The 12,661-nt window shown below is 33.9% G+C and overlaps 1 protein-coding gene across 2 annotated transcripts in view; it reads right to left on the bottom strand.

Moving 5' to 3' along the window:
* RAD50 (RAD50 double strand break repair protein) overlaps positions 1 to 12,661 on the bottom strand; it is an 82,962-nt gene that overhangs the window by 67,218 nt on the left and 3,083 nt on the right. For both annotated transcript variants that reach the window (XM_012549910.3, XM_003756482.3), the window contains exons 3-6: positions 12,393 to 12,476; positions 3,320 to 3,471; positions 1,716 to 1,901; positions 1,317 to 1,521 (exon numbers count right to left, since the gene is read on the bottom strand). In XM_012549910.3, the coding sequence (XP_012405364.1) occupies positions 1,317 to 1,521; positions 1,716 to 1,901; positions 3,320 to 3,471; positions 12,393 to 12,476 (627 nt within the window). The remainder of the gene's footprint in view (positions 1 to 1,316; positions 1,522 to 1,715; positions 1,902 to 3,319; positions 3,472 to 12,392; positions 12,477 to 12,661) is intronic.

Raw genomic sequence — 12,661 nt, 5'->3', positions numbered from 1 at the left:
ACAATAAGGAAGTGATGATGTAGAGCTGAAGATTAAGAGAGAGAGAGGGTTGAACATGTAGAACTGTGAGTTGTCTGCTTAAGTGACAGTTAAATCCATAGGAATTGATCAAGAGAAAGTGAGAGACTAAGAGATAAAGAGAAGATTTAGTACAGAATCTTGGTGAATACCCATAGTCAGGAGGCACAATGCAGTTGATCAAATAGCAAAAGGCAGAGGAATCCAGACAGGGAGAAGAGCCAGGAAAGAGTAGTGTCATAAAAAACCATCCATATATAATCACTGTCCAAGTCTTGTCAATTCTAATTGCATAGCATTTCTCCCAACCATATCCCTTCTGACATTTCATGCAGCCACTAACCTAGTTGAAGTTCTCATCACCTTTTAACTAAACAACTAGAAGAGCTCCAAATCAGTTTCCTTACCTCAAATTCCTCTCTACCTATCTCATCTATATAGCTGCCAAAATGATTTTCATAAAATGTAGGTTTGACTATATTACTTACTTATTCACTAAAGTAGAATGGCTCCATATTATCTCTAGGATAAAATATAAACTGCTATTTAGCTTTTAATGTCCTTCACAATTTGGTACGAATGTACCATTCCAATCTTATACAGAAACCCATATCCTCCCCACACTCCACTGTAAAGTCAAATTGGCCTTCTGCTCTCCCCTCCACTGTAAAGTCAAATTGGTCTTCCTATTCTCCCTCCCATCTCCATGCCTGTGCCCTGGCCTAGAACCTACTCTAGCCTCTCTCTGGTTCTTAGAATCTGACTCTTCTTTCTTTCAAATCTCTGAGCAAGCCATGTCTTCTATATGACATCATTACTGATATCTCAGCCACCTTGAGTCCCCTATCCCCAGCCTTTATCTTATATGTATTTTGTAGATATTCTTTATATCATCTTTATGTACAAGTTATCTTGTTCACAAAATGCAATCTCAGCACAAAGACTGTCTTTGTACAACTGGCATCAAGCACTTAATAAATGCTCTTGATGGATTTTTAACATTGTATCCTAGTAGACAGGCAAGGTACCCAATAATTAGGAAATGATGCAATGTACTATATTATATGAATACAGCGGCATATTGCTATGCTGCAAGGAACAATCTGAAGACCAGAGAAATATCTAAACATGAGAGATCATGCTGATTTGGCACTTTCAAAGTCAAAGCACAGAAGGAAAACAGAAGAGATTACTGTCAGCTAAAGCAGTAAAAGAAGGCTTCATGGAAGAGGCTGGTTCAATTGGATTTGGATGCCTACCATGTCCATCTATTTAGGCATTACCCTTGTGTAGATTACCTTCAGTGGTCCAAGCTCATTATCATAGGACTTGACAAATTCCTTAGAAGATGCTAACTGAGCTTCCTTACTGACAATCTGATCACGAATCTCACAAGCTTTTTCCTTATTCTGTTTCAGGTACTTTAGTTCAGTCTGACATTCCTTTACCCGCCCAGTTTGATTTTGACGCACTAAACGAAGTGTCTCCAAAGCTTTAATGTACCTGAAAAAAAAGGAACAAAAAGAACATTATTTTAACATCTTTCTGTTATAATAATTAAGAGATGCATAACTTAACTCTGGATCATCTGAAACATTTTAAAAGAACTATCAAAATTATTAAACAGATGAATATTTGTTTATTATCAACTAATGAACTAAGTATTTTATTATAAAGGGCTATAAAATGTTACAAACCTTGTTGCTGAGAAGATTTCATCAAATTTCTGTTTCAGGGCCTTCCCTTCACTTAAAGGCCAATTGGAATCTTCTTGGTGGCAAAAAATTACATTATTGAGCACAGCTTTGGAAACACCAAGGGAACTGATCATTTCTCGGTCAATTTCTGCACACTTAGAGCTGAGGCTCACCTTTTCACCATGCCTACAGATGATGATAGAAAAGAATTATCTTAAATTTATTTAATAAGTTATAAATTACAGCCCTCATCATCTCACGCCTGGATTACTGTAATAATTTGTTGGGGGATCTGCTTGCCAAAATTCTCTCTCTGCTCCAATTCAAACTCTATTCAGTCATTAAAGTGATTTTCCTAAAATGCAGATCTGATCATATTACTCCTGTACTCAACAAACTCCAGTGGCTTTCTAAAGCCTCCAGGAGCAAACAAAACTTTATGTTTGATATTCAAAGCACTATAACCTAGCCCTATCCATCCTTTCTCATCTTCTTACCTTCAATTCCCCTCTATGCACTCTTGAAATCAATGACACCAGATTTCTTGCTCATTTATAACCAAAAACTTCACCTCTCAAGCCTAGGCAGTTTCTCTGACTGTCATTTCATGCTTTCACTCTCCCTCCCTCCACTGTGATTACTGATTTTCCTGACTTTGAAATCTCACTTGAAATCTCACCTATGACAGAAAGACCTTCTCTAACCTGTTTTAATTCTTGTGCTTTCTCTCTTTTAATTATTTCCCATTTATCCTTTAAATAACTTGTTTGTACATATGTTTGCTTATTGGTTCTTCCATTAAATTGTAAACTCCTTGAGAGCAGGGGCTATCTTTTGCCTGTTTGTGAATCCTAACACTTAGCACAGTGCATAGCACATAATAGGTGCTTAATAAATGTTTGCTGGCTGACTGACTTATTTATGTATAAATTGTATCTCCACTCCTTGCCTCCCTCCTCCTGCTCGGTAGAATTAAGTTCAAGAATATTTTATGTCTGTCTTTGTATCCCTAATACCTAACTCAGTGCCTTACTCACAATAAAGAAAAAATAATGCTAGCTAATATAGCAATGTAAGGTTTGCAAAGCACTTTACAAACATGATCTTAACTGACCCTCATAACAATTGTGTAAGATATTATGACTAACCACATTTTACAGATGAAGAAACCATGGTAAAAAAAAATTAAGAACTTTCCCATAGTCACTCAAATGTTAAGTGACATGTGTTTGAAGCAGAATTCACTCCCAGAACCTGCTGAATTCAAGTTCAGCATGGCTGACACTTCCCTGGGCTGCCTAACAGGTACTTCAAATATCTGTTGATTTTAACTGAATTTCCTATTTACCTTATTTCTAACCTCAACCACTTGCCAATCAATTCCCCTGTGATTTTGTTTTTTCAATTCAAGCATTTGTTATTCTATGTATTAAACCACAGAAGCTTTAAAGGAACCATTCAGTTTACTATTGTGATATATTAAATGATATCTGAATGTCATGAAAGAATAAACTTCTCAAAATTCACAAACCTATGCAAAGGAAAAAATATTATTCTTATGAACACAAAAGGAAAAGGAAATGGAACATGAAACAAGAACTTACTTTGTTCTAGTAATGACTCCTTCCAGGGTTTTAAATTCTGTCTTTTTACTTTTCTGAGTGCATACCATTGACCTCTGTACTGCTACAAGTTCCCCATTAACGTCACGAAACTGTAGACGAATCTGAGCTTTAACATCTGTTTCTTGAGCAACCTTTGATTCAAATCAAATAAAACAATCATTTAAAAAAAATTCATTTCACTCTTTATATTTTCTTGTTTTGTTTTTGTTGTTGTTGTTTTGTTTTTTTTTTTTTTGTCAAAGCAAGGAGATTAAGTGACTTGCCCAGAGTCACAGTCACAGAGCTATCTAGTAAATGTAATGTGTGTGAGAACAGATTTGAATTTAGGTCCTCCTGACTCCAGAGCTGGTGCTCTTTGCATTGTACCACATAGCTGCCCCAATACTTACTGTAATGATACAAAATCAATTTAAAGTTGTACATTAAGAAAGAATAGTTCAGCTTTAGCTCTCCCCAAATTACAAATATTTAAATATATATCCTTCCCTACCTGGTGTCACTTTATTGTTTCAGGATTTTCATGCTTTTCCCTGCCACATAATCTTTATCTTAAAGAATTTTTTACCCCCTGGATTTCAGAGCACTTTACTTATAATTCCCTTAAACACATATGAAATTCTTGCATTATGGCTATTGCTCTGTGAAAGCAAGAAAATTGTCTTCTCTAAAGTTTCTAGCTTTCCTAGCATCTAAAACAGCTACTTGTTAAAACTGATCAAAAAGTATCACAAAAACAAAGAGCTTGTTTCCTCTAAAAAGCATCCTAGAGACCAGAAGCAGGGAATCTTTTTATGGACTAGAGACTATTAACCCAAAAAAACACAAAAAGTATTGACACATAAATGAATTACATGTTAAATTAGGCTTTCTTGTTTTAAGGTAAATATAAAGCATTTCACTTCTTTACTGTTAAAATTAAGAATTAAGAAAAAAATTATTACGTGGACATAAAATATTTAAGGAAAATCTAAGAAAAATGATCTCTAATGAGGATAAAGAGTCTTAGACTTGGGGCAAATCTTTTGATGTTTCTGAGCATCAGTGCTATCATTTGTGAGTAAAGTGAAATAAAGTCCCTTCCAACTCTTTCTTTGATGCTGTGAAAAGGGGCACTTGATCTAAAGAAATTCCACAGATACACATGGAACATGTCAAACAACTTAGATGTTTAAAAGGACAAGAAGATAAGATAGGAGCAAGGGCAGATAAAAGAAAATCAATATGAAAATCTATCACTGTCCTATAAAAGCACTATTAAAAAAAACTAGTTAAAACTCAGAATGAGCTAGCCCTCTCAAAGAAAAGAGAAAACAACAAAAAGAGGATTACTTCAGATGTATTATAGAAAATAAAGGACCAAGGAAGTCATTCAACTACTTTTCTGATATGGGGCAGAGTTAAAGGCAAAGCTGCTAGCCTTTCATTTTGCTTTTCTTTACTTTGCTGAGAACAATGATTTCTGGACTAAAATGGAAAGAATAAATATTTCAAAGGGAACTGAAATGAGGATTAACAGGGATTAACAGACATCCTATAAATTCAAGCCAACAAATCCAAACAAATTACATTCACTCATTTATTTAATAAACACTAATCACATGCCTATTATGTGCCAAACAATATACTAAACACAAGGATTTCAAAGACAAACATGAAATAGTCCTCAACCCTTAGAAATTTATATTCTATTAGGACCAATAATACATTAATAAGTTGATATAAATAAATATAAAGAAATTTAAAGTTATTTTAGCTAGGCACTGAAAGTACAGAACAACAAAAAAAAAATTAGTCTCAGTTCTCAAGGTGCTTATATCCTAGGAATAAAAAGAATTAGTATATTTGATTGTTGAGCAATTGTCTTAATCTTTAAAAGATGATGAAGCACAGAAGCTACAGTAAAAGATTAATATGTTCCAATCTGAAAGATAGAAATAGAATCTTCAAATTATGGATTGGCCAGTGAACTCAATTGACATTCCTAGCAAATTCTAAATTATATTAGTAAAGTGAATGAACATGTAGAAAAAGAAGTGATGATTACAAAGAGCCAGAATGGATCCAATAACTACAGGTCCAGCCAGAATATCACTTTGTTTTTTGACAACGTGCCTGGGAGGAAAAGGCAGCAAACACAATTTGTCTAGTTAGATTATAGTCAAACATGCAATTAAATCTCTTATGCTATCCTTTAGACAATAGTGAATTTGGAAGTAGTTGACTAGCTAGACCCAAAGAGTCCTTAATGGCTTGATATCAATTTGGAAGGAGTTCTCCAGAAGACTCTCCAGAGGAGATGTCCTTGAACTTGATCTTTTTATTAGTTATAATACCCCAGCTAGCTCTCTGGAGGGTCTCAGGATCAATCAAAGTCAAAATTAGTCAAAGTCCTTGGTCTTTAGGAGGAAAAGTGAAGGAGGCAGGCAAGCTGCCACACGGCTTGCCAAAGATAAATCCTGACTCCAGACTCCAGAAGCCTGAAATCCTCTCTCTTCAACGTGCTGCGGTCAAAAAGCTCTGACCCTTTCCCTCAGCCCTCCAATTCTTGCCTTTGATTACCTCATCACAACACATGCAGCAAGCGCAGAGGAGAGCCATCACATCACCATATGTTTATAGAACCATTATCACACCTTGAGTAGGTAATTAATTAGCCTTAAGTACTCTGCTGTCTTAGATTCAAATACACCTTTTCACCAACCCTCTACAATTAGTGACCTGAATAATGGCTTGAATGACATGCTTATCAAAAATGTAGACTACACCAAAAAAAAAAAAAAAAAAAAAAAAAAAGACGTGATGACATAAGGCTTAAAGGGAGAGCTAACATTCTGGATCATCACATTCATGTACCAAAAAGATCTTGTCAGGCTACAATGTTAGACTTAAACCAGTAAAATGAAATTTAATATAAATGTCAATCTTATGCTTAATTCAAAATTCAACTTTATAATTACTAAGTGATAGATAAATATAGTCTGAAAAAGATCTGAAGGTTTAGTGACTGAAAACTCAAAGACTAAAGTATATATGATATAACAGTACTAAACACAAATGTTCTCTAAGGATGCACCGAGCAGAGCTTAATGTTTAGTTGTAGGGAGGTAAAAGTGTTATTGTTCTCTATTCGGGTGAGATTAAAGGTGGATTTTTAGTTTCAATTATAATGAGAGAACGTTGGGGATATTGCTAAGCTGGCAATCATTTACCACCGAGAACTAGAGATCATGCTATCTGAGAAGTGGTTGAAAGAACTAGGCATGTGTAACCTGGAGAAGACAAATGAAGAATCAAAGTAGTTCTCTTTTAAGGACAAGATCTTCCAAAAGTCTTAATGTTGTTTTAATACTTTGGAGACATCCTGTTTATGAAGAGCTGCCATGGGGAAAAAAGATTAACTTTATCTTGCTGGTTCCCAGAGAACATTAGGAATGATAGGCAGAATTTTCAAGGAAGCAGAGATAGGTTTGACATAAGAACAATTTCCTAACAATTGTTATGATATTAATATTAGCAGAAATAAGTTTGATATAAGAACAAATTCCTAACAATTGTCATCTGTCCAAAATTGGAAGGAGATATTTCAGTTTAAGTTAAAGAAATTCCTTGCCAAAGGGAATACAAAAAGCTAATGAGTATTAAAGTCACCATAAACAACATAAAATATTTGAGGGTCTACTTGCTGAGACAAAGCCAGGAACTATATGAACACAATTACACAACACTTTTCATACAAATAAAGTCAGATCTAAACAATTGGAAAAATATAAATTGCTCAAGGATAGACTGAGCTAACATAATAAAAATTACAATTCTACCTAAATTAACCTACTTGTTCCCTGCTATATCAAACTATCAAAAAATTATAGAACTAGAAAAAATAACAAAATCATCTAGAAAAACAAAAGGTCAAGAATCTTAAGGAAATTAATAAAAAAAAAAATGCAAAGGAAGGTGGCCTAGCCATACCAGAACTAAAACTATATTACAATATTGTAAAGCAGTAGTCATAAAAACTATTTGGTACAGGCTAAGAAATTGTGGATCAGTGGAATAGGTTAGATACACAAAACACACCAATGTTGTAGTAATCTAGCGTTTCATAAACTCAAAGACTCTAACTTCTGCGATAAGAGCCAAAATGGGTTCATGATTTATATACATAAAGTGATATATAAACAAATTAGGAGAATATGGGATTTTGTTCTCAGATATGTGAAAAAGGTAGGAATTTATGGCCAATTTATAGTCAAAGAAGAACTAGAGAATATTATGAAATAAAAATTGGATAATTTTTATTACATTAAACAAAAAAGGTTTTGCATAAAGCCAATGTAGCCAAGATTAGATGGGAAGCAAAAAAGCTGAAGGGAAAATTTTATAGTCAATGTTTTCCATAAAAGCCTCATTTCTATAGAGGATGGATTCAAATTTATAAGAACAGAAGTCGTTCCTCAATTGACTGACCAAATTCAATTTGGTTAAAGGACATAATAGATAATTTTCAGATTAAACAAATTAAAAGTCATTTCTAATCAAATGAAAAAATGCTCTAAACTACTACTGATTAGAGAAATGCAAATTAAGACAATTTTGATTGAGGCTCTCAGTTTAGCTAAGATGACAGGAAAAGATGTTGATAAATGTTGGAGTGGAGAGAGGGAAACTGGAACACTAATACATTATTAGTGAAATTGTGAATTGCTCCAGCCATTCTGGAGAACAATTTGGAACTATGCCCACAGGCCTATAAAGTTGTGCATATTCTTTGATTCAGCAGTGTCTCTACTGGGTTTATAATCCAAAATGATAATAAAAAAGGAAAAAGGGACTCACATGTCCACAAATGTTTGCAGACCTTTTTATAGTGGCAAGAAGCTGGAAACTGCATGAATGTCCATAAATTTTCCAATGGCTGAATAAGTTATGGTATATGAATATAATGAAATATTGCTCTATAAGAAATGATGAGCAGGGTGATTTCAGAAAAGCTTGGAAAAACTTACATGAACTGATGCTAAGTGAAGTGAGCAGAATCAGAAGACTACTGTACACCAGGGGTTCTCAAACTTTTTAAATAGGGAGCCAGTTCACTGTCCCTCAGACTGTTGGAGGGCTGGACTATAGTAAAAACAAAAACCTTGTTTTGTGGGTCTTTAAATAAAGAAACTTCATAGCCCTGGGTGAGAGGGACAAACGTCCTCAGCTGCCGCATCTGGCCCGTGGGCTGTAGTTTGATGATTCCTTGCTGTACACAGTAACAAGATTATGTGATGATCAGCTATGATGGACTTGGCTCTTTTCAACAATATAGTTATTCAAGGCAATCCAAGAAACTTGGGATGGAAAATGCCAAACCACATCCAGAGAGAGATTTATGGAGATTGAATGTGAATCGAACCATAATGTTTTCACCTTTTTTTGTTTTTTTTCTTTACTGTGCTTTTTTTTTCCTTTTGGTCTGATATTTCTTGCACAACATGACAAATATGAAACACAAATTTAACCCCTATCATATTGCTTGCAGTCTTGGGGAGAGAGTAGGTAAAAGAGGAAGAAAAAAAAATTTAGAACACAAAAGTTTTACAAAAATGAATGCTGAAAATATTTTTACATATTATTTGGAAAAATAAAATACTATTTTTTTAAAAAAAAGGTAATGAGAATGCCTTTTTTAAAAATATTTAATTCAATTTTTTACTTTCAAAATTTATGCACAGATAATTTTCAACAATCACCCTTGCAAAACCTTGTATTCCAAATATTTTTCCTTCTTCCATTTTCTTCCACCCTGCTCCCTATGTAGCAAGTAATGCAATATATAAACATGTACAATTCTTCTATACATATTTCCATAATCATCATGTTGCACAAAAAAAAAAAAAAAATCAGATCAAAAAAGGGAAAAAATGAGAAAGAAAACAAAATCCAAGCAAACAACAAAAAAAGGTGAAAATACTATGGTGTGATCCACACTCAGTCCCCACAGTCCTCTCTCTATGGTTCCCTATTGCTCTCTAGAATGATTGCATCAATTCACAACTCCATCAACAATGTATTAGGATTCCAGTTTTCCCACATCCTGGCCAACATTCACTATTATTTTTTCCTATCATCTTAATCAATCTGAGAGATGTGCAGTGGTACTTCATAGTTTTCTTAATTTGCATTTCTCTGATCAATAATGATTTAGAGCATTTTTTCAAAAGACTAGACATGGTTTTAATTTATTCATCTGAAAATTGTCTGTTCATAGTTTTTGACCATCTATCAATTAGATAACATATTCTTATATGGCTGATAATGGCTTGTGTTATTATAAATTTAAATCAATTCTCTATATTATTTTAGAAATGAAGCCTTTATCAGAATCCTTGGACGTAAAATTTTCAGTTTACTGGTTCCCTTCTAATCTTGTCTGCAATGATTTTATTTGTACAAAAACAATAAAACAAAATCATGAAAAAATGGGAACAATGTGAAATATTTCACTGGAATAATAATTGACCTAAAAAACAGATCCAAGAGAGAGAATATAAAATTATCGTCTATCTGAAAGCCATAATCAAAAAAGGAGCCTTGACATCATTTTCAAGAAATTATCAAAGAAAACTGTCCTGATAATCTAGAACCAGAGGGTACATTAGAAAGTAAAGAATCCACAGATCACTTCCTGAAAGAGATCCCAAAATGAAAACTCTCAAGAATATTATAGCTAAATTCCAGAATTCTTAGGTCAAAGAGAAAATACTGCAAGTATCTAGAAAAAACAATTCAAATATGGTGGAGCCACAGTCAGGATAATATAAGATTTAGCAGTTTCAACATTAAAAGATAGGAGGGCTTAGAACCCCTATTGATATCCCTGAGAGCAAAAGAGCTAGGATTACAACTAAGAATCACCTCCCCAGAAAAACTGAGCATAATTCTTCAGGAGAAAAGATAAGCATTAATGAAATAGAGGATTTTCAAGCATTTGTGATGAAAAGCCCAGAGCTGAATAGAAAATCTGACTTTCAAATATAGGACTCAAGAGAAGCATAAGGGGGTAATCAGGAAAGAGAAATCATAAGAAACTTAATAAAAGAGATTAATCTGTTTACATTCCTACATGGGAGGATAATACTTCTTACTCATAAGAGCTTTCTCATTATTTTGGCAGTTATTAGGAATATATATATATATATAGAGAGAGAGAGAGAGAGAGAGAGAGAGAGAGAGCGCACAAGTGAGAGTTGAATATGAAGGGATAATATCTAAAAAAAAATAAAATTGAGTGGAGAAAAGGTAACAGGAGAAGTCTACTTCTAGCATAAATGATATGCCACAAAAGAGGCAAGAAAATGCTCTTACAATGGAAGGGAAAAGGGGGATGGGAGAGAAGAGTCAATGAACTTATTCTCATCAGAATTGGTTCAAAGATGACACAATATACACACTCAATATGTGATCTAACAGCAAAGTAAGAGGTGAAGAACATAGGATGAGGATAATAGAAGAAAGGGCATACTGGAGGAAGCGTTGATCAGAAGCAAAACACTTTTGAGGAAGGACACAGGGTGAAAGGAGAGAGAGAATATAATAAAAGGGCAGAAATATAGTTAGCAATAGCAATTATGAAAAGAATTTTGAAGCAAGTTTCTCTGATGAAGCCCTCATGTCTCAATTGCATAGGGAATTGAGTCAAATTTATTTAAAAAATAAGAGCTATTCTTCAATTGATAAATAATCAAAAGAAATGATCTATAATCAAAGGGCTATAAAATCATGCATACTCTTTGTCCTAACAATACCACTTCCAGGCATGTACCCCAAAAGTGATAAAAAAAAAAAAAGATCTATATGTACAAAAATATTTATAGCAGCTCTTTTCTCATGGCAACAAATTGGAAACTGAGAAGATGCCCACCAATTGGGGAAAATCTGAGTAAGTTGTGGTAGTGATTATGATGCTTTATAAGAAATGATGAACAGGATTCTCCCAGAAAAACCTCAAAAATCCTTCATGAGCTCATACAAAGCGAAATGTACTATGGACAAAATAATAGCAATGTTGTGGGATGATCTGTGAATGACTGCTATTCTCACAATACAATGATCCAAGAATTTTCTGAAGAATATATAATGAAAAATGTTATTCATATCCAGAAAAAGAACTGATTATGTCTGAATACAGCCTGAAGCATACTTTTTTTTTTAAACTTTATTTTTCTACAGGATTTATTTTTCTTTGGAGGGGGGAAGTGTTGGAATACACTGGAGAGCTGCTGAAATACACCAGTGGCTGTTGGAGATCCAACCCAGAATGGATCTCCCTCCTCTTGTGAGAGGATGATACAAGGAGACTGAGAGGCAGTTGCAGCTACTCTCTGCCTCCAATTTATCTCGTTCCCAATCTGCAACACTTGTGTCAGCAAAGGCTACCTTGGAACCCCTTCCAATGTTATGATCCACAGCTGTGGAGGCTCTCAGAGAATTGACTTGTCCCTTAATAGGGAGGGCCATCGATGTTTGGTTTTTTCCCCCACAACATGACTTTTATAGAAATGTTTGCATGTCTTCCCATGTGCCTTCTCAATAGGGCAGGAAGGAAAGGGAAGGGAGAGAATCTGGAACTTAAAATTTAAAAAACTAAATGTAAAACAAAAATCTTTTACACATAACTGGGAAAAATAAAATATCTATTTTTTAAAATTCCCTTGACAGAAGCCTTCAATCAAAGTAGGATAATCATTTGTCAACTACATTATAGAGGGGAATTTATAAGCAGATATAGATTGCACTAAATGAATTTAGGATCCTTTCTAACATGAAAATTTTTAAATTGCATACTCCTAGAAACGCATGAAAGAGTGGCACAAGTGAAGTAATTACAACATAAAATGATATTACGTCTCACTATTTTCTTCAGGACATGTTATGCTTAAAAACTACTCCAATTTCTATATTATGCTGCAATCTATATTATAAGTTTTATTATTTTTTCCATTAACATTTTTTTAAAAGTTTATCAGAAAAATACAAATTATTTTTACATATATACTCTTCTTACCTTTGGATCATAAACAAATGTATTTCCTTTGGTACCAGGAGGGAAATCTCCAGTAGAAATATACTTCAGACATTCAATGATGGTCTAAATACATGAAAAATGACATATTATATAAGATAAGCTGTTCAAAATGGACTTCAGTTTTCTCATCCATAAAATGAGAATGTTCAAATAAATGATTCCTAAAGTTCATTCTAGCTCTATCGCTATGATTCAATAAAAGAGAACACTTGCAAACACTTTACACAATGCTTGGCACATTAAGTAGG

The sequence above is a fragment of the Sarcophilus harrisii genome, chromosome 2 (assembly GCF_902635505.1).
Source record: "Sarcophilus harrisii chromosome 2, mSarHar1.11, whole genome shotgun sequence".
Lineage (NCBI taxonomy): Eukaryota > Metazoa > Chordata > Mammalia > Dasyuromorphia > Dasyuridae > Sarcophilus > Sarcophilus harrisii.
The sequence above is the reverse complement of the archived record's forward strand: the minus strand, read 5'-3'. Positions and strand labels throughout refer to the sequence as shown.